The following is a 24,254-nucleotide window of genomic DNA, read 5'->3' as shown; positions in this document are numbered from 1 at the left end:
TCTACTTGAATAACTTTAAACTTTTTAAATAACTAAATTTGTTCAAGGAAACTAGTAAAGAAGTTAAGGTAATCAGTAGAACAAATCAAAAGATCTTTCCCTCAAATCAAGATAATCCCACTACTTCAAACATAGAAAGGATGGGTCACAAGAAAATTCTAAAATCCTGAACATCTCATGCCCCACTCACACAACTTCAAGCTCAAAATGCAACATTGGATAAAGTTTCCAGATTGCAAATAGAACCATACCAGGATGGTCTGTAGGTTGGCCATTCCTGTCAATAGCAAAAAAACCAAGGCCACTTCAAGGAGGAGCTGTTGGTTGTGGAGGCAATTCATGTGCATCACCTATCCTTTTAGTATCAAGAATAAGAATTTCATCCATAGACATGGAGAAAGTTTTAATCTGAGCATGGACGTTTTCTTGGACTTGTTGATCAGCAAGAGAGGCTTTACTGGCCATTCTATGATCTCCTCTGCATCTGCCTCATTAGCATTCCTTCCCAAACAGTTGTAGCTAGAGTTTAGCACAATGCAATGATGTGCAGAAAAATCATTAGTAATTGGTACTTCAATGGGAGAAGCAGAACACACATGACACTCCCACAAGCTCATAAGTAATCAGAACCAAATGTGGAAATTTTGTAATAATTAATTGAGACTTCTTCTGTACCTAAACAGAAGATAGGTACTAAAAACCCAAATAATGCAATTACAGTCAATAAAAAATGTGTTGTACATATAAACCTAATAATGCAGTTATGGTCAATAAAAAATGCGTTGTACATATAAACCTTTCTCTTTTATTCTCTTCACGAATTCATAAGTTTTATTATAAAAATTAAAATGCCAAAAAATTGCATTCTAACTTCATGTGTTTTCTACATGTAGGCCAAAAAGGGCATTGCTTAGCTATGTTAATAGTGGCATAACTAAAAACAGTTCATTGTTGACAATTTGATAAATAAATAAAATAAAATAAAAACTAACCATGAAAAAAAAAAACAACTTATTAAATACAAGGAAGAGCAATACAATAATTATTGAAGATAGCAAGGTCAACAAGAAAAATCAAATGAAAATGTCAGATGATGGAATTGTTGAGAACCTCTGCACCACAAGAAGCAGAAGAGAGCAGCGATACATGATCATGTATATCAAACTAAGTGCGGCAGACAACGCAAAGCAATGTTGCCACCAAAGGAAACCTAAGGAATTTCACAATTGTTAGACAAGCAACTCAACAGAAGACAACAATATTGATTTTTGGATTTTGATTTTTTCCTGTAATACAAAATTTATCCAAGCTCGACAAGTACATATACTCCAATACATTAAGCAAAAACTGATAGTCTTGCAATCAAATCTAGGTGAAGAAACATTCAAATTTGACTCCAGTACAGAGATTATGATATGGGGTACTGCTTATATGCACAATTGTAATGAATTTTGTAACAATCAAACATATTTGACAGCTATGTATTACAGAACAGGCACTCAGTTGAAGCCCTCTCATCCAACCTCTGATGCGGTTGGAGCCCTCTCATTCAAATTTGATTCCAGTACAGAGATTATGATATGGGGTACTGCTTATATGCACAATTGTAATGAATTTTGTAACAATCAAACATATTTGACAGCTATGTATTACGGAACAGACACTCAATTGAAGCCCTCTCATCCAACCTCTGATGCGGCAAGGGTTAATTTGATGTTATTGGGAAATATATTCAAGAAGAAGTTTGAAACGTTAACCATATAATTAAAAGAACACCAATTAATTCTTACCACATAAGGAAATTAAACTAGAGGGCGTAAGTCTAGCTTGGAGGACATCCTTGTACTTCTAGAGACATTGATCCCCTTTTTTTCCCACATATCCATCAATCCATGTATTTGTAAGCCAGCAACATGCCATCCAAATACTAAAATGAGAATTGATCACAATCAGCACTTTCTTGCTGTAAAATAATCTGGACCTCTATATGCGTTACCTCCAATAAAACAACTTCCAATCAAGGCCCTGTTGAATACCAATCAAAACTAAGAACTTCACATAACCTTCATAATCAATTTGGTTTCCAAGGTTTCAACCCAAATAATGTCATGTTTTAGGTTACATACTGGTTGAATTCCTTGTTTAGCTGCAATAAGAATGGCATTCAAAAAAGAACAAATACTATTTTAGAGCTTTAACTTCAATGAAAAAAAGCCAAGAGATATTCTAGAGCATCAAAGCTTGCAAGTAATATTTTTGTTTTGTTGGTAAGTTACACATATGGGTGGGCCATGAACCCTCAATATCACCTGCCACCTTGTTCTTAAAGGAGGGGGAAATGCTCAGTCGCAACATTGAAGTTTGCAAGAGATCTATCAACTAGAGCATATTATCATTCCAAAAAAATATATATAAAATCAACAGTTCATCTAAGAATATTAATTTAGAAGTAAAATGTTAAAAATTATAGAACGAATCACATCACAAACACAAAAACATGATTTCAAGAAAGAGCTTATAGAAGCTAGAGATAACAAACTCCCAATAGGTATTCTGGAAAAAGTAATTAAATTCTCATTGAAGATGCCTTTCCATAAAATCAATGTAAGTATCCCCAAGGCATCTTCCCCTCCACCTTGTTGCCCAAATGTAGATTTATTTTGTTGACACTTCAATTCAAAAGTGACTGGATGTTGACTTTAACTCCACTTAAATAACTTTAAATATTTTAAATAACTAAATTTGTTTGAGGAAACAATTAAAGAAGTTATGGTAATCAAAGGACAAATCAAAAGATCAATCCTTCGAATCAAGATAATCCCCCTACTTCAAGGGTGAGTCACAAGAAAATTCAAAGATCCTGAACATCTCAAGCTGCACTCTTCAAGCTCATAATGCAACATTGGAAAAGGGTTTTATATTACAAACAAAATCTTACCAGGGCAGTCAGTAGGTTGGCCATTCCTGCCAACAGCAAAATCCAGGCCACTCTGACAAGGAGCAGCTATTGGTTGTGGAGGCAGTTCTTGTGCCTCACCTGTCCTTTAGTATAAGGCAGAAGAATTTCATCTATACACAGGGAGAAACTTTTAATTTGAGCATGAATGTTTTCTCAGAGTTGCTTCTGTTGATCGGCAAGAGAGGCTTTACAAGCCATTTCATTGAACTCCTCTGCTTTTGCATAATCAGCATCCCTTCCCAAACGGTTAATGAGGAAAAAAATTGAGATTAAAGGACACTGAATGACAAAGGTTGCATAAATTCACATTAAGCCAAGCAGTAGATTAGAGAGAAAAAACAAAATAACATCTACTCAAAATGCAATACCATGATTTAAAAGTTCAATTTTGGCTTAATCAACAAGTTAAAAGAAATTTTACTTTGTTACAATACTTTAAATAGATGAACAACATCAAACAAGCTGAAACTTGGATAGAAGCATGGCAAATATTAAGATCAAGTTATGTCATATCTACTATTATTGACTTTTATCACCATGCAAGTAATACAACTTTTTCAGTAACTAAGACTTAAGGAGTTTTTTGAAACCAAAATAGGCACAAAATATACATTTAATAGTGGTGATTCAACCTAAAATTCTTAATTATTATAATACTACATTCACTTCTATCTTTAGATACCACAAAGACAGGAACTAGAAAATAGTAGATGCCTAACCATAAACTTTATATGCTAAGGTTCTGTTTGTTTTAGATTAAAATGTCAATTTAATTTCACCAACAACTTATGTAAAAGCCTCACTTTTTTTTAACTATAGTCATATTTTTAAACAAAGTAAGACGGTCAAAACAAGGTCATCCAAACACAATCTCAATGATAAATTACCACTTCTTTTAAAGTAAATTTAAAATAAAAATAAAAATCCCTAACTAATGCATTCACTTATTACAAATTGATCTAACACAATATATGGAAATTGATAGGGTTGAACCTTAACATCTAGTCTTTTTTTATCATTATTATTGTTGTTGGTATATTATGCATTCAGTAAGTTTTGAATCAAAACCTTACCCTCTATCTCATTATTATGGACGAGGAAGTCATTTGAGGTAGATCTCATTGTTATGGTAAATTTGCTTTAATTAATATGACCATAACATCAAAATCCATACAGTTACTACTTCAAACATAAGCATGTATATCAACATAATTGGGTAAAAAATTCATTAAAGAGGTTAATAAAAACCAATCAAATGGTCTACACTACTGATTTGGTCCCTATCTTTGCACATTAATACAAACAACGTCCTTAGTGAACTGGCCAGTACCAATAGGCAATAGCCACATACAGTTCATGTGCAAAGGTAAAAAAACAAGATAATTCAGATGACAAAGTCATAGTTACACTGACCTGGTATATAGAAACAATTTATTTATGTCTGCTTCAAATTGTAATTGTCTTGGATTGCAGGTGTTTTCACAGCCTGTGAATATAGTTTGCAAAAGAGCAAAAGGGTCATACAAAAGCACGAGAAAAAAAAAAAAAAAAAAAAAGAAGAAGAAGAAGAAGATAAGAAAACATAGCATAAATGAAAGTCTTAAACTTTATGTTTAATATTGTTATCAAAAACCCAACTCAATTCAACAACAGCCATAGCTTTGGCTCAATTGAGTAGAGTTAGTTGGTTCCAAAATGGGAAACCCATTTTTTAAAAAGGGAACAGTATTTTTAGTAAAACTGTAAAACAAAAACAGGAGAGAGAGAGAGAGAGAGAGAGAGAGAGAGAGAGAGAGAGAGCCTCTTGGAATTTGTGGAATAGAGAAGTCATTGTGAAATAAATCAATGAGTCCAGGAAGCACTATTTTTTTGGAGAAATAATTCTTCTTTAAATGACTAGCACTATATAGATAAATAGTTCTCACACACATATCCAAGAATCATAATCCATAGCATGTTTTATGATAAAACCAGGATGAAATAATATAAAAAAAAATATATAAAAAAAAAAAAAGATTTCTTTCATTAATGACTTTTTGGCCTTTAGAAGAGCATGAACCAGTGCCACCTCCTGAATGAATTGCAATTTTCAATAATAGTGATGTGAGTATGAGAAGTATGACTACCTAGGCATCAAGCTTAACCTCAATTCAAAATACACCATGTTGAAATTCTAAGAATTCATGGTAAGCCCTCTTTGATAGTCTACTTGTAAATCCTCCAATGGAATTGAAGTTTACAGCATATGAGGTGATAAATCATGTTATGCATCCTATTTATAATAATCATTATAAATAAATAATTAAAATTCTACACTACATATTTGATGTATTACGTATATGAGAAACAATTTCTTCTGTCAAAGTTGACTACAACAGTAACATGAAAGAAACAATATTAAGGACATATAATGTGAAGCAATACCTTTTGGCTAGATAACGATGCCTCACTTATTAAGGCAGACTCTTAGCTTTTCTAGTAAATTCATCTTTATCATTGTAGTCACATAAATCCAATCTTTTATTTCATCAGCAAATCTAAAATAAGCATGCCTCCAAGTCCTATTAAAGAAGAGAGCTCCACAAATTGCCCAAAAGCCAGTTGCGAATCCAACTCCCATACCAATGTAGAAGCTGGAGTTTTTAGAATCATCTTCAACACTGCCAATTGGTGATTTATTCAAAGATTGTTCCTCAATTGTGCAGCTTTTTGGAAGAGGATCACCACATAACTGAGGATTTCCAATGTACCTAAGGGCATCAAATGATTGAAGCTGGGTGCTTGAAGGAATTCTACCTGAGAGGCTGTTGTGTGACAAGTCCAAGAGACTAAGAAATGTCAAATTAGACATGCTTGGAGGAATTTCACCCGATAAATGATTTCGTGAGAGATCAACTGACTCTAACTCTTTCATACTCCCAATTTTTTCTGGTATCTTTCCCATCAAATGATTTCGAGACAAATTCAAAAAACGCAATTCGGAAAGATCTGAAATTTCAGTAGGGATTGATCCGGACAAGTTGTTACTTGAAAGGTCTATGAGCCTAACTAATAGAAGGTTCTTTTCGTATTCCATTTCTTTCCCTTTGGGAACCAACTGAACATTCTCAACATAGGGTGCATACACATTCGGATATAAATAAGACATAGAAGAAGATGAAATAACATTGGAATCATGTAATGCCATGGCGCTAATATTTTTCAAGCAGTTAGGTATGGATCCAGATAGGCTATTATTGGCAAGATCTAATACTATAAGAGAAGAAATTTGGCATATTTGTTGAGGTATATAACCCTTCAATTCACTCGATCTTAGACGGAGAACTATAAGATTTGTCAATTCTCCAATCCATAGTGGTATGATGGACAAATGATTATCACCCATATCGATGAGCCATAGATTTGAGCACTTTTTCAACGATGAAGGAATATATCCATAGATGCCATTGTTCTGTAAACGCAATGATTGGAGGTTAACTAAAGCCCCTATGGAGTAGGGAATTCTACCTACTAGATTATTGCTCCCTAAGTTTAAATGGATCAAAGACTGCCAAAACTTCCAGCAGTGAGAAAGTTCTCCTGACAAGAGATTGTTTGATGCATCTAAAACCTCTAATTTATTCTTTCTCATTTTCTTTTGGCATAAGAAAGTAGAAATGGGTCCATAAAATGAGTTGTTAGCTATATTGAGCACTTTCACAGTAGAACTGAGAAAAATGTCTGATACATTACATTCTATGTGGTTGTTAGAGAGATTGATAAATGTAATGTTTGAAGTCCAATTCCAGAACCAACCCGGAGCTTTGCCAGAAATTCCTGACATGGACATTTCTAAAATACGGAGGGATCTTTGTGATTGTAGCCATGAAGGAAAATTAGGACCTATCTTGGTTGAGCTCATGTAGGCATAATCAAGTTGGAAGGGGGGAACCCAATTGGAATTGACATTAAAGAACAAAGGTGCTTCAGACATATAGAGATCCTTTAATTTTGAGAGTTTTCTGAAATGCCCTTCATCTACGGAACCTGTTAAAGAATTTTTTCCGACATACAACATCTCTAACTTAGAGAGAAGCCCAAGACTCTTTGGAATGGTGCCATTCAACTGATTTTGGTCGAGGTATAATGTTGTTATACGAGATAAATTTCCAAAGGAAGAAGGTATAGGACCATTTAAAGAATTATATCCCAGATCAAGATACGTTAGATGCTTAAGTTGGCCTAACGTCTCGGGAATTTGTCCAGTTAGCATATTGATATACAAGGATAGATATTCTAATTTCTCTAAATTGAAAATGCTAGGCAGTATATTGCCTTTCAAAGAACTGCCGTCCAGGCTAAGCCTTAAGAGGCTTGTACTGAGATTAGAGAACCAATTAGGTATCTCATGATTGAAATGATTTCCAGAAAGAAAAAGGACTCGAAGAGAAGTGAAATTGACAAATCCAAGAGATGGATTCAGGCTATCAAGATGACAATTGTGCAAGTATAGCTCCGAAAGAGATGGGAACTTACTCATTATTTGAAGCCAATCAACTTCTCTGTGAAGGTCAGCTGAGGTCAGGTCAAGGAATTGAATGGCAGAGAGACCAGACATCCAACGAAGGTTATCTACATAGAGGTCAGAATTAGATCCAAGAGACAGATAGCGAAGGCTTGAAAGGTTCCCAAGCTGATGAGGAATGAGTCCACTGAAGTTAGCGCCTGAGAGGTTAAGATGTGTGAGACTGAACATTGAACCCAAGAAAGTTGGGATGGGAGTACAATTAAAGTCATTGTTACTCAAATCCAAGTAATTCAAATGTTCTAATTGGAGCAACGAACCACTAATCTCACCGCCTAACCTCGAATAATTGAGGTTGAGCTCAGTGACTCGGCCAATTTTCTTATCGCAGAAAACTCCGTCCCAAATACAGCAATCTTTATGGTCAGACCAGGATGAGAGGACGTGTCCATGATCAGTGAGACCACGTTTGAGGGTTAGAAGGGCTTGCTTGTCTTTTTCATTGCAAGAGACATTAGAGATTGACTCTGCTTTGAAGAAGAAGAAGCTTAAGCTGAAGGTAGCGGGAAGGAACCATACTAAGAAAAGCACATGAAGAAGAGTTGCAAAAGAGGCGGCCATTGTAACGAATGAAGGGAAGTTTGAAGGAAGAAAGGCTTAAGTGTGAGTATATAGCAAAAGAGGCGGCCATATATATAGTGATTCTTCAAACCCTTTCTCATTTTTGTTATTATTATATTAATATTTTAATAAAGACCTTGACTTGTTGACTGGTGCTTTTTATATTATTTTAAGCCAAACCCACAATGATCAACGCCAACCACAAATTCATGTTTAGTACATTTGCTTGGAAACTTAGGCTCATGATGGAGTAAAATATCTTGTGTATGTGCTGCTCATGACATGATAAAATTAGTGATAAAATAGACTTTACACAAAACCGCCAAAGATCAATGCTCACCACACAAAGGTGATGAGATATTGCATTAGGTTCATTTGACATCTATCTTTCAAGTAACCATGTAGAGATTGTTCATTAATGTCAGAATCATCTAGAATCTGGCTCTCTTTTTTTGACTTGTTGACCATTGATCCATAATGCAATATTTTCCACTATTAGGGGCAACTCTACTTGTTAATCAGGGTGGTGACCACCTTGACTTGAATTTTATTTTTTTATATATACCTTTAAAAAATTAAATTTTAAATTAATATGTGTTATTGACCACCCTAAAAAAATTTGTGGCCAGTCTAAAAAAGTCTTGAACACCCTAAATAAAAATTTGAGCCATTAAAAATAAAATATTCATCCAATGAAGCTTGTACCAAACAATTGTGAGAAGTGTTATGTTCACGATATTTTCACAAATAAATCATAAGTGGCATATCGTTATTGGCTAATACAAGTGAACAAAAAGATAATTTCATTGCTAATTTCAAAGAACCAATAACAACTTACCAGTTAGGGTTTGTTATGAAAGTATTACGAAAATGTTGTAGATATAGCACTTCTAAAAAATTGCCCAAACACGTACAAATTAGCCCAAAAGCGCAAATCAAATGTTTAATTGTGATTTTTTAAATTTTGATTTCAAAAGGCATATTTTAAAATCATTATATTTTTTTTTCCTAAGAAACACACATTTTCAAATAGTTAGTCACTTAGTCTGTTAGTGCTTGCTTTAGTCTTTTGTTGAATTTATTTGCTAAATTTTCTACACATGCATATGCACTAAAGTAATACTTGAATACTTTGTAGAACATGAATAATGTAACAGTTGAATGCCCCAGTTGAATATATTGAATGAACTTATAGTTTACTCTTTACTCTTTTGCTAGCACTGTGAACAAATTTCTTATAAGGAAATCACTTGTAGTCTTGTATTGCAAGATTCCTTTTCTAAGAAAATTCGTATTGGCTTGAATAATTTTCTTTTAGATCCTAGGATTTGGGAAAATGTTTCATCTTAATGATCAAAATGAAATAAGAAGAGCATATTTACAAGGAGATTCTTGTCAACCTCTTGGCCATAATTTCGTTTAAAAAAGAAATTAGGGGAGTATTTTGTCGATTTCATCCTAATTAGTTTCAAGAGTATAAAAATTAGTTGGAACATATCATAAAAAAGGATAATGCATTTTGTTTTATTTTTACTTTTTTTTGGTAAGGTATTAGTACTTGAATGGGAGATCAACAGTTTAATGATTGCTTAGTTGTGTACATTGACCAAGATAATGTAGCTAATAGCATTGATAATAAAGCTATCATATAATGATTTCAAAATATGAAAACTCGTTGAAGAAAATTTTAAAACATTATATATTTCTTCTTTTTTATTTTTCGCGATGTCGATATATTTAAGTTTCATTTTTATTAAATTTTGTTTAATTTAAGTTTTTTAATGGCTATCCTAAAAAATTTTCTAAACCTGCCACTGTCCATTGTGCAGCATAATTTTCATGTAAGGTCAGAAATTCATGTTGTGGACATTTGTCTAGCACTCATGACTCCTGATTTAGTGAAATTTCATATGTGCTCTTAATGACATATGAAATAAACTGTTCCCAAACAAACCTGTAGTGTTAGGTTCATTTCAGAACCCTTTTTCACATAAGAATGTAGAGATTTTCCATCAATATCATAATCATCAAGAATATGAATTATTGAATTTTTGTTTTTATTGGGTGACTTGTTGACCATTAATCTAATGTAATCATGTCATTAAGAGCACATACACAGGGAATTTCACTCAATCGTCAGCCTTGAGTGCCAGAAAAATGTCCTCAACATGAATTTCTGACCTTACATGAAAATTATCCCGCATAGTGGATAGCGGCGGCTTTAGAATTTTTTTACGAGTTGTTAAAAAACTTAAATTAAACAAAATTTAATAAAAATGAAACTTAAATATATCGACATCACCAAAAAAAAAATAGAAATATATAAAGTTTTAAAATTTTCTTCTACGAGTTTTCATATTTTGAAATCGTTATATGATAACTTCATTATCAATGCTATTAGCTACATTATCTTTGTCAATGTACACAAACAAGCAATCATTAAACTATTAATCTCCCATTCAATTACTAAAACCTTACCAAAATAAGTAAATTAAAATATAAACAAAATGCATCATCCTTTTTTATGATATGTTCCAACTAATTTTTGTATTCTTTAAACTAATTAGGATTAAATCGACACAATGCTCCACTAATTTCTTTTTTAAGGGAAATTATGGCCAAGAGGTTGACAAGAACCTCTTTACAAATATGTCCTTCTTATTTCATCTTGATCATTAAGATGAAACATTTTCCCATATCCTAGGATCTAAAAGAAAATTATTCAAGTCAATACTTATTTTCTTAGAAAACGAATCTTGCAATACAATTGATTTCTTTATCAGAAATTTGTTCATAGTGCTAGCAAAAGAGTAAGGAGTAAACTATAAGTTCATTCAATATATTCAACTTAGGCATTCAACTGTTACATTAATCATGTTCTACAAAGTATTCAAGTATTACTTTAATGCATATGCGTGTGTAGAAAATGTATCAAATAAATTCAACAAATTTAGCTAAAGACGAAAGCAAGCACAAAAGGACTAAGTGACTAACTATTTGAAAATGTGTGTTTTTTAGGAAAATTTTTTTAATGATTTTAAAATATGCCTTTTGAAATCAAAATTTAAAAAATCACAATTAACCATTTGATCTGGGCTTTTGGGCTAATTTGCATGTGTTTGGGCAATTTTTTGAAAAGTACTATGTTCACAACATTTTCTAAATACTTTCATAACAAACCCTAATTGGTAAGTTGTTATTGGTTTTAATATGAACTTACCAATGTTCACTAGTATTAGCTGGTAACAATATGCCATTTAGGATTTATTTGTGAAAATATTGTGAACATAGCACTTTTCACAATTTTTTGGTTCAATCTTCATTGGACCAAAATTTTATTTTTAATGGCTCAAATTTTTATTTAGGGTGTTCAAGATTTTTTTAGAGTGGTCAAGATTTTTTTCTAGGGTGGTCAACAATACATATTAATTTAAAATTTAATTTTTTTAAAGGTATATATATAAAAAAATAGAATTCAAGTCAAGGTGGTCATCACCCTGAATAACAAGTAGAGTCGCCCCTAACAGTGAAAAATATTGCATTATGGATCAATGGTTAACAAGTCAAAAAAAGAGAGCCAAATTCTAGATGATTCTGATATTGATGAATAATCTCTACGTGGTTACTTGAAAGATGGATGTCAAATCAACCTAACGCAACATCTCATCACCTGTGTGTGGTGAGCATTGATCTCTGGCGGTTTTGCTTAAAGCCTATTTTATCACTAATTTAATCATGTCATTAAGAGCACATACATAAGATATTTTACTCCATCATTAACCTTAGGTTCTGAACAAATGTACTCAACCTGAATTTATGGTCTTAGATGAAAATTAACGGTCAATAAGTCACACAACCAAAAAACAAAAGATGTCAATAAGTCAAATTTTGATATTGATAAAAAATCTCTACGCAATTATGTGAGAGATGGTTGTCAAATGAACCTAACACCAAATCTCATCACTTGTGTGCGTGTTGAGCATTAATCTTTGCGGGTTTGGCTTAAAGCCAATATTATCACTAATTTAATCATGTCATTAAGAGCACATTCACATGATGTTCCACTCAATCATGAGGCTTAAGTTCATGAATTTTTGGCCTTATATGAAATTACGTCACATGGTGGAAAATATTGCATAATGGATTAATGGTCAACAAGTCACCCAATTAAAAAACAAAAGATGTCAATAAGACAAATACTTAATGATATTGATATTGATGAAAAATCTCTACACAGTTAAATGAAAGATGATCATCAAATGAACCTAACACTACATCTCTTCACTTGTGTGTGCTGAGCATTGATTTCTAGGGGTTTGGCTTAAAGCATATATTATCACTAATTTAATCATGTCATTAAGAGCACATACACATGACTTGAGATTGTACTCAACAATGAGCCTTAAGTTCCAAAAACAATTTTCTCAACATGAATTTCTGGTCCTACATGAAAATTACGTCACACGGTGGAAAACATTGCATAATAGATTAATGGTCAACAAGTCACCTAATAAAAACAAAAATTCAATAATTCAAATTCTTGATGATTATAATATTGATGGAAAATCTCTACATTGTTACGTGAAAAATGGTTTTGAAATGAACCTAACACGACGGGTCCATTTGTACTCAATAATGAGCCCTAACTTCCAAAAAAAATTTCCTCAACATGAATTTTTGGCCCTACATGAAAATTATGTCACATGGTGGAAAATATTGCATAATAGATTAATGGTCAACAAGTCACCCAATAAAAAAAAAAAATCAATAATTCAAATTCTTGATGATTATGATATTGATGGAAAATCTACATTGTTACGTGAAAGATGGTTCTGAAATGAACCTAACACAACAGGTCCATTTGTACTCAATAATGAGCCTTAAGTTCCAAAAACAATTTCCTCAACATGAATTTCTGGACCCACATGAAAATTATGTCACACGGTGGAAAATATTGCATAATAGATTAATAGTCAACAAGTCAACCAATAAAAACAAAAATTCAATAATTCAAATTCTTGATGATTATGATATTGATGGAAAGTCTCTACATTCTTACATGAAAGACGGTTCTAAAATGAACCTAACACAACGGGTCCATTTGTACTCAATAATGAGCCTTAAGTTCCAAAAACAATTTCCTTAACATGAATTTCTGGCCCTACATGAAAATCATGTCACACGGTGAAAAATATTGCATAATAGATTAATAGTCAACAAGTCACCCAATAAAAACAAAAATTCAATAATTCAAATTCTTGATGATTATGATATTGATGGAAAGTCTCTTCATTCTTACGTGAAAGATGGTTCTAAAATAAACTTAACACAATGGGTCTGTTTGGGAACAGTTTATTTAGTTGAAATTGAAAATTTTTTGTTGAAAGTGTAGGGAAAAAAAAAGTTAAAAACTAGTTGAATAATACAACTGGACCTATAAATTGTACTAATGGGACAATAAGACCTATAAATACTACCCAAAAAAAAAAAAAAAAACCAAAATTATATAAATCTCTTCCCACGGACTCTACATCTCATCACCTTAGTGGTTAGTGTTGATCTTTGTAGGTTTGGCTTAAAATAATACTAAGCATTGGTCAACAAGTCATGGTCTTGATTAAAATAATATAATAATAAGAAAAATGAGAAAGGGTTTGAAGAATCACTATATATATTACTAGTCGCTAACCTGCGCTATGCGCGGGAAGGTTTTATATAAATGTGATACATATATAACATATGCAAAATTAACTTGATTTATTTTTCTTCTTTTGTTAATTAAATGAAATTTCAATTGTCCTTTAAGATGTTACCATAAGTTGAAAACTATTCCAATAAAAAATGGTGCCTTATGCTAATCCAAAATAAAATTAATTTTGCAAAATTCAACATTAACATCTATTTGTCAAATCCCAATAACTGAGCAAAAGAATATTACCAAAATCCTATTCGTTAATTCCTTAACCTTCTTGAACTTCCACACTAACCAACCAAAGGAAAAAAGAAAAAAAAAAAAAAAAACACCTAAAATTTAGGAGTATGGACCATCTAGCTAAATTAAGTGCAAATTTAAAATATAATTAACTTAAATTTTGAATAACATTAAAATCCCAAAAGTAGCAAAAATAATAATAAAACTTTCAAATACGACCTTAGACACCTATGCATTCACTTACAACAAAAGTAGCAAAAGTTAAAAAGAATGATATGTCAAGCACATATTATTCCCATATCGACACAAACCTTAGACTAAGAAATCACTTTGCACATCCCCATCTTATTTTTTGCAAGCCCATACACAACTTTCTTTCACTCTTCAGAGCATAAGGAACGTATCATCAAACTACATAAACTAATTAGGATTTAGTTAGATATCTACCATAACAATGTGCAACTTAAGGCTCTACTTTCTACACCACTTTTGCACCTTCTAAAACACCAAAAATATGCAACTTCTTAAAATGAGGTTGTTTAATGTAATCTCTTTTAAACTAAATCATTAAAATAATTTTATCAAAAAAATTTTAAATAGTAACAAATAATTAGAAGGATAACAACTGTGTGAAAAAAATTAAAACATTTTAAAACTCAAACTCAAACTTTTGCACTCACCAAGGAAAGTAAAATATTGTTAATGCTTTTTCACTAAGCACTATCTTTGTGAAAATCTCAAACCATGAATCCGAGGTTGAGGCCGATTCTATAATAGCCTAAATAACCACTATGTACTTGAAAATACCAAACAAACAAACTCAATCAACCAAATTAACTCTTTTAAATCTTTAGCTTTGTATCATTCTTATGGTCAAAATTAATGCCTCTAAATTATGTTACTGGTTGGTGTCACATTATGTACATAAATATACTCTATTCTATAGGATGGAAAGCTAATGCAGTTAGATAATAAATTTTATTATTTAAAGTTTGTTAACTCTATACCTGAAAGTTATAGTGATGAAATTTTAGACCCTAACATCAAAGATAGCAAAAGAGATTCAATTGTGTTTAGGTTGATTGGTGGGAAAACTATGAAGAAAGGCTTAAGTGTGAGTATATTGCAAAAGAGGCAGCCATATATATAGTGATTCTTCAAACCCTTTCTCATTTTTGTTATTATTATATTAATATTTTAATAAAGACCTTGAATTGTTGACTGGTGCTTTTATATTATTTTAAGCCAAACCCACAAGGATCAATGCCAACCACTTAAATGATGAGATGGGCAGTCCGTTTGGAAAGAAATTTAATTAATTTTGTATTTTTTTTTTCTATTTATGGGTCTCATTGTACAATTAGTACTTTTCATAGGTCTCATTATATTATTCAACTAGCTTTTAACTTTTTTTTCTATATTTTCAGCAAAAAGTTTTCAATTTTAACTAAATAAACTGTTCTCAAACGGACCTGTAGTATTAGGTTCATTTCATAACCATCTTTCACATAATAATGTAGATATTTTTCATCAATATCATAATCATCTAGAATTTGAATTATTGAATTTTTGTTTTTATTGGGTGACTTGTTGACCATTAATCTATTATGCAATATTTTCTACCATGTGACATGATTTTCATGTAGGGCCAAAAATTCATATGGAAGAAATTGTTTTTGGAACTTAAGGCTCATTATTGAGTACAATCTCAAGTCATGTGTATGTGCTCTTAATGACATGATTAAATTAGTGATAGTGTATGCTTTTAGCCAAACCCCTAGAGATTAATGCTCAGCACACACAAGTGAAGAGATGTAGTGTTAGGTTCATTTGACAATCATATTTCTTGTAACCGCATAGAGATTTTTCAACAATATCAAAATCATTAAGCATTTGTCTTTCTGACATCTTTTGTTTTCTAATTGGGTGACTTGTTGACTATTAATCCATTATGCAATATTTTCCACCATGTGACATAATTTCATGTAAGGCCCAAAATTCATGAACTTAAGCCTCGTGATTGAGTAAAATATCATGTGAATGTGCTCTTAATGACATGATTAAATTAGTGATAATATTAGCTTTAAGCCAAACCCCCAAAGATCAATGCTCACCACACCCAAGTGATGAGATGTGGTGTTAGGTTCATTTGACAACCGTCTCTCACATAACCGCATAGAGATTTTTTATCAATATCAAAATCATCAAGAATTTGACTTATTGACATCTTTTGTTTTTTGGTTGTGTGACTTATTGACCATTAATTTTCATCTAAGACCATAAATTCATGTTGAGTACATTTGTTTGGAACCTAAGGCTCATGATGGAGTAAAATATCTTGTGTATGTGCTCTTAATGACATGATTAAATTAGTGATAATATAGGCTCTAAGCAAAACCCCCAGAGATCAATGCTCACCACACACAAGTGATGAAATGTTGTGTTAGGTTCATTTCACATCCATCTTTCAAGCAACCACGTAGAGATTATCTATCAATGTTAGAATCATCTAGAATATGGCTCTCTCCTTTTGACTTGTTGACCATTGATCCATTATGCAATATTTTCCATTGTTAGGGGTGGCTCTACTTGTTAATCGGGGTGGTGACCACCTTGACTTGAATTTTATTTTTTCATATATACCTTAAAAAAATTAAATACTAAATTAATATGTGTTGTTGACCACTCTAGAAAAAATTCTTTACCACTCTAAAAAAAATCTTGAACACCCTAAATAAAAATTTGAGCCATTAAAAATAAAATTTTGGTCCAATGAAAATTGAACCAAAAAATTGTGAGAAGTGCTATGTTCACAATATTTTCACAAATAAATTCTAAGTGGCATATTATTATTGGGTAATACTAGTGAACAAAAAGATAATTCCATTGCTAATTTCAAATATGAACCAATAACAATTTACCAGTTAGGGTTTGTTATGAAAGTATTATGAAAATGTTGTAGACATAGCACTTCTCAGAAATTGCCCAAACACATACAAATTAGCCCAAAAGCCCAAATCAAATGTTTAATTGTGATTTTTTAAATTTTGATTTCAAAAGGCATATTTTAAAATCATTATATTTTTTTCCTAAAAAACACACATTTTCAAATAGTTAGTCACTTAGTCTGTTAGTGCTTGCTTTAGTCTTTAGCTGAATTTGTTGAATTTATTTGATACATTTTCTACACATGCATATGCACTAAAGTAAACCTAAATACTTTGTAGAACATGATTAATGTAACAGTTGAATGCTTAAGTTGAATATATTGAATGAACTTATAGTTTACTCTTTACTCTTTACTCTTTTGCTGGCACTATGAACAAATTTCTTATAAGCAAATCACTTGTATTGCAAGATTCCTTTTCTAAGAAAATTCATATTGGCTTGAATAATTTTCTTTGAGATCCTAGGATATGGGAAAATGTTTTATCTTAATGATCAAGATGAAATAAGAAGAGCATATTTATAAAGAGGTTCTTGTCAACCTCTAGGCCAGAATTTCCTTTAAAAAAGAAATTAGTGGAGTATTGTGTCGATTTAATCCTAATTAGTTTAAAGAATACAAAAATTAGTTGGAACACATCATAAAAAAGGGTAATGCATTTTGTTTTATTTTTACTTATTTTGGTAAGGTATTAGTAATTGAATGGGAGATCAACAGTTTAATGATTGCTTGGTAGTGCACATTGGCAAAGATAATGTAGCTAATAGTATTGATAATGAAGATATCATACAACGATTTCAAAATATGAAAACTCGTAGAAGAAAATTTTAAAACTTTACATATTTCTGTTTTTTTTTTTTTTTTTTTTTTTTTTTTTTTTTTTTGCGATGTCAATATATTTAAGTTTCATTTTTATTAAATTTTGTTTAATTTAAGTTTTTTAACGACTATCCTAAAAAAATTTCTGAAGCTGCCACTGTCCATTGTGCTGCATAATTTTCATATAAGGTCAGAAATTTATGTTGTGGACATTTGTCTGGCACTCATGGCTCATGATTTAGTGAAATTTCATATGTGCTCTTAATGACATATGAAATAGACTGTTCCCAAACAAACCAGTAGTGTTAGGTTCATTTCAGAACCGTCTTTCACGTAATAATGTAGAGATTTTCCATCAATATCATAATCATCAAGAATTTGAATTATTGAATTATTGTTTTTATTGGGTGACTTGTTGACCATTAATCTATTATGCAATATTTTCCACCGTGTGACATAATTTTCAAGTAGGGTCAGAAATTCAGGTTAAGGAAATTTTTTTTGGAACTTAAGGCTCATTACTGAGTACAAACGGACCCATTGTGTTAGGTTCATTTCAAAACCATCTTTCACGTAACAATGTAGAGATTTTCCATCAATGGCATAATCATCAAGAATTTGAATCATTGAATTTTTTTTTTTTTTTTTTTTCGGGTGACTTGTTGACCATTAATCTATTATGCAATATTTTCCACCGTGTGACATAATTTTCATGTAGGGCCAGAAATTCATGTTGAGGAAATTGTTTTTGGAACTTAAGGCTCATTATTGAGTAAAATCTCAAGTCATGTGTATGTGCTCTTAATGACATGATTAAATTAATGATAATATATGCTTTTAGTCAATCCCCTAGAGATCAATGCTCAGCACACACAAGTGAAGAGATGTAGTGTTAGGTTCATTTGATGATCATCTTTCATTTAACTGTGTAGAGATTTTTCAACAATATCAAAATCATTAAGAATTTGTCTTATTGACACCTTTTGTTTTTTAATTGGGTGACTTGTTGACCATTAATCCATTATGCAATATTTTCCACCATGTGACATAATTTCATGTAAGGCCCAAAATTCATGAACTTAAGCCTCGTGATTGAGTAAAATATCATGTGAATGTGCTCTTAATGACATGATTAAATTAGTGATAATATTGGCTTTAAGCCAAACCCCCAAAGATCAATGCTCACCACACCCAAGTGATGAGATGTGGTGTTAGGTTCATTTGACAACCGTCTCTCACATAACCGCATAGAGATTTTTTATCAATATCAAAATCATCAAGAATTTGACTTATTGACATCTTTTGTTTTTTGGTTGTGTGACTTATTGACCATTAATTTTCATCTAAGACCATAAATTCATGTTGAGTACATTTGTTTGGAACCTAAGGCTCATGATGGAGTAAAATATCTTGTGTATGTGCTCTTAATGACATGATTAAATTAGTGATAATATAGGCTCTAAGCAAAACCCCCAGAGATCAATGCTCACCACACACAAGTGATGAAATGTTGTGTTAGGTTCATTTCACATCCATCTTTCAAGCAACCACGTAGAGATTATCTATCAATGTTAGAATCATCTAGAATATGGCTCTCTCTTTTTGACTTGTTGACCATTGATCCATTATGCAATATTTTCCACTGTTAGGGGTGGCTCTACTTGTTAATCGGGGTGGTGACCACCTTGACTTGAATTTTATTTTTTCATATATACCTTAAAAAAATTAAATACTAAATTAATATGTGTTGTTGACCACTCTAGAAAAAATTCTTTACCACTTTAAAAAAAATCTTGAACACCCTAAATAAAAATTTGAGCCATTAAAAATAAAATTTTGGTCCAATGAAGATTGAACCAAAAAATTGTGAGAAGTGCTATGTTCACAATATTTTCACAAATAAATTCTAAGTGGCATATTATTATTGGGTAATACTAGTGAACAAAAAGATAATTCCATTGCTAATTTCAAATATGAACCAATAACAATTTACCAGTTTGGGTTTGTTATGAAAGTATTATGAAAATGTTGTAGACATAGCACTTCTCAGAAATTGCCCAAACACATACAAATTAGCCCAAAAGCCTAAATCAAATGTTTAATTGTGATTTTTTAAATTTTGATTTCAAAAGGCATATTTTAAAATCATTATATTTTTTTCCTAAAAAACACACATTTTCAAATAGTTAGTCACTTAGTCTGTTAGTGCTTGCTTTAGTCTTTAGCTGAATTTGTTGAATTTATTTGATACATTTTCTACACATGCATATGCACTAAAGTAATACCTAAATACTTTGTAGAACATGATTAATGTAACAGTTGAATGCTTAAGTTGAATATATTGAATGAACTTATAGTTTACTCTTTACTCTTTACTCTTTACTCTTTTGCTGGCACTATGAACAAATTTCTTATAAGCAAATCACTTGTATTGCAAGATTCATTTTCTAAGAAAATTCGTATTGACTTGAATAATTTTCTTTTAGATCCTAGGATATGGGAAAATGTTTCATCTTAATGATCAAGATGAAATAAGAAGAGCATATTTATATAGAGGTTCTTGTCAACCACTTGGCCATAATTTCCTTTAAAAAAGAAATTAGTGGAGTATTGCGTTGATTTAATCCTAATTAGTTTAAAGAATACAAAAATTAGTTGGAACATATCATAAAAAAGGATAATGCATTTTGTTTTATTTTTAATTATTTTGGTAAGGTATTAGTAATTGAATGGGAGATCAATAGTTTAATGATTGCTTGGTAGTGTACATTGACAAAGATAATGTAGCTAATATTATTGATAATGAAGATATCATACAACAATTTCAAAATATGAAAACTCGTAGAAGAAAATTTTAAAACTTTATATATTTTTGGTTTTTATTTTTTATTTTTTGCGATGTCGATATATTTAAGTTTCATTTTTATTAAATTTTGTTTAAATTAAGTTTTTTAACGGCTATCCTAAAAAAATTTTTGAAGCCGCCACTATCCATTATGCAGCATAATTTTCATGTAAGATTAGAAATTCATGTTGTGGACATTTGTCTGGCACTCGTGACTCATGATTTAGTGAAATTTCATATGTGCTCTTAATGACATATGAAATAAACTACTCCCAAACAAACCCGTAGTGTTAGGTTCATTTCAGAACTGTCTTCCACGTAACAATGTAGAGATTTTCCATCAATATCATAATCATCAAGAATTTGAATTATTGAATTTTTTTTTTTTATTGGGTGACTTGTTGACCATTAATCTATTATGCAATATTTTCTACCGTGTGACATAATTTTCATGTAGGGCCAGAAATTCATATTGAGGAAATTGTTTTTGGAACTTAAGACTCATTATTGAGTACAAACGGACTTGTTATGTTAGGTTCATTTCAGAACCATCTTTCACATAACAATGTAAAGATTTTCCATCAAAATCATAATCATCAAGAATTTGAATCATTGAACTTTTTTTTTTTTGGGTGACTTGTTGACCATTAATCTATTATGCAATATTTTCCACCGTGTGACATAATTTTCATGTAGGTCCCGAAATTGATGTTGAGTAAATTGTTTTTGGAACTTAAGGCTCATTATTGAGTACAATCTCAAGTCTTGTGTATGTGTTCTTAATGACATGATTAAGTTAGTGATAATATATGCTTTTAGCCAAACCCCTAGAGATCAATGCTCAGCACACAAGTGAAGAGATGTAGTGTTAGGTTCATTTGACGATCATCTTTCATTTAACTGCGTAGAGATTTTTCATCAATATCAAAATCATTAAGAATTTGTCTTATTGACATCTTTTGTTTTTTAATTGGGTCCTAGTTAGTTTTTACGCGTAAGATACGCGTATTGATCACGTACGTCCGTAATCTATAAAAAGACTCATGTCTCCAGTCATATTGGCAATGATACGGAACTATACGCGTTAATTTGAGGCTGAAAGTATAATAAACGTTTGTAACGGAACAGGTATATATCGGCTTGTTTAGTACGGCTTGATTGAAGATACAGCTTGTTAAAAAGTAACTTTCCTAATGAAAACGGTTGGCTTTAGGCATCAAAAGTCAAACACGATATATAATGGTTTTGCAGCTTTTGCTTGAAAGTTCTGCTGTGTAAAAAAAAAAAAAAAAAAAAAAAAAAAAAACACTTTTAGAAATGTATTCCAATCAAACTTTTAATATATTTCTTATTTGATTTTAAAAAAATGTTTTATATATCTATTTTATTAAAGTTGTAAATCCAAAAATAAAAATAGAAGCTTACAAAATAACCATTGTTAGTTCTTAAAAAATGTTAAAATTATTATAAGTTTTAGTATAAAAAGTGTACAAGTTGATGTGACAATGAATGCGATTAATGTAATTTTACAACGAAATAATAGAAGTGTGTTTTTATTTTTAAGAAATATTTTTTTTAAAAGTTATGGGTGTTTTTTTAAAAGTGGTGCTTTTATAAATTTATAATAGTTGCCACATCAATTTGTTAGATCTAAATAGTAAAATTTGTAGTAATCCTAGCATCATTCTAAAAAAAATTAATTTTGTTGAAATGTTCTAAGGATTAAATCACACTTGGCAAGAGATAAAGGTCACGATACAAAAATTATTGCTTTTATCTTTAAAAAGTATAGATATATGTTTCCGTATTTTTGTTACGATTTTTTAAAAAAATAAACGTAATATACTCATATTATACACATAGCGTTCTTTCTCCGTTTCCGTATTTTTATGCCGATTTTTTGAAACGTACTTTTTAAAAAGATGCCGAATTAAACCCGTCTGTATATTTACAGTATCAAACGCGTACCGTATTTTACTAACTATGAATTGGGTGACTTGTTGACCATTAATCCATTATGCAATATTTTCCACCATGTTACATTATTACATGTAAGGCCCAAAATTCATGAACTTAAGCCTCATGATTGAGTAGCATATCATGTGAATGTGCTCTTAATGACATGATTAAATTAGTGATAATATTGGCTTTAAGCCAAACCCCCAAAGATCAATGCTCACCACACACAAGTGATGAGATGTGGTGTTAGGTTCATTTGACAACCGTCTCTCACATAACCGCATAGAGATTTTTTATAAATATCAAAATCATCAAGAATTAGACTTATTGACATCTTTTGTTTTTTGGTTGTGTGACTTATTGACCATTAATTTTCATCTAAGACCATAAATTCATGTTGGGTACATTTGTTTGGAGCCTAAGGCTCATGATGGAATAAAATATCTTGTGTATGTGCTCTTAATGACATGATAAAATTAGTGATAAAATAGGCTTTACGCAAAACCGCCAAAGATCAATGCTCACCACACACAGGTGATGAGATGTTGCATTAGGTTCATTTGACATCCATCTTTCAAGTAACCGCGTAGAGATTATTCATCAATGTCAGAATCATCTAGAATTTGGCTCTCTTTTTTTGACTTGTTGACCATCAATCCATAATGCAATATTTTCCGCTATTAAGGGCGACTCTACTTGTTAATCAGGGTGGTGACCACCTTGACTTGAATTCTATGATATATATATATATATATATATATATACACACCTTAAAAAAAAATTAAATTTTAGATTATTATGTGTTTTTGACCACCTTCGAAAGAATTCTTGACCACTCTAAAAAAATCTTGAACACCCTAAATAAAAATTTGAGCCATTAAAAATAAAATTTTGGTCCAATGAAGATTGAACCAAAAAATTGTGAGAAGTGCTATGTTCACAACATTTTCACAAATAAATCCTAAGTGGCATATTGTTACTGGCTAATACTAGTGAACTAAAAGATAATTTCATTGGTAAGTCTAAATTAAACCAATAACAACTTACCAGTTAGGATTTGTTATGAAAGTATTACGGAAATGTTGTGGACATAGCACTTCTCAAAAAATTTCCCAAGCACATACAAATTAGCCCAAAAGCCCAAATCAAACGTTTAATTGTGATTTTTTAAATTTTGATTTCAAGAGGCATATTTTAAAATCATTATATTTTTTTTCCTAAAAAACACACATTTTCTCATAGTTAGTCACTTAGTCTTTTTGCGCTTGCTTTAGTCTTTAGCTGAATTTGTTGAATTTATTTGATACATTTTCTACACATGCATATGCACTAAAGTAATACTTGAATACTTTGTAGAACATGATTAATGTAACGGTTGAATGCCTAAGTTGAATATATTAAATGAACTTATAGTTTACTCCTTACTCTTTTGCTAGCACTATGAACAAATTTCTGAGAAGGAAATCACTTGTATTGCAAGATTCATTTTCTAAGAAAATTCATATTGACTTGAATAATTTTCTTTTAGATCCTAGGATATGGGAAAATGTTTCATCTTAATTATCAAGATGAAATAAGAAGGGCATATTTATAAAGAGGTTCTTGTCAACCTCTTGGCCATAATTTCCCTTAAAAAAGAAATTAGTGGAGCATTGTATCGATTTAATC

The 24,254-nt window shown here is 31.1% G+C and overlaps 2 protein-coding genes across 22 annotated transcripts in view; one reads left to right on the top strand and one right to left on the bottom strand.

The window, feature by feature from the left end:
- Positions 1–8,138, bottom strand: part of LOC126725056 (receptor-like protein EIX2) — a 144,352-nt gene extending 136,214 nt beyond the window's left edge. For 6 of the 21 annotated variants that reach the window (XR_007655286.1, XR_007655289.1, XR_007655290.1 and 3 more), the window contains exons 1-4: positions 5,384–8,138; positions 2,939–4,445; positions 1,791–2,146; positions 252–519 (exon numbers count right to left, since the gene is read on the bottom strand). Coding sequence is in view for 4 of the 21 variants with exons in the window: in XM_050429554.1 (XP_050285511.1) it covers positions 5,406–8,084 (2,679 nt within the window). In the remaining 17 variants the exon portion in view is untranslated. Of the gene's footprint in view, positions 1–251; positions 1,211–1,790; positions 2,147–2,938; positions 4,446–5,383 lie in introns of all 21 variants that reach the window. The other 15 variants (XR_007655296.1, XM_050429555.1, XM_050429557.1 and 12 more) reach the window with 13 other exon arrangements.
- The window catches only part of LOC126725061 (coatomer subunit zeta-2-like), an 83,249-nt gene that overhangs the window by 42,038 nt on the left and 16,957 nt on the right, over positions 1–24,254 (top strand). The window lies entirely within an intron of this gene.

This window comes from Quercus robur, chromosome 5, assembly GCF_932294415.1.
Source record: "Quercus robur chromosome 5, dhQueRobu3.1, whole genome shotgun sequence".
Lineage (NCBI taxonomy): Eukaryota > Viridiplantae > Streptophyta > Magnoliopsida > Fagales > Fagaceae > Quercus > Quercus robur.
The sequence above is the reverse complement of the archived record's forward strand: the minus strand, read 5'-3'. Positions and strand labels throughout refer to the sequence as shown.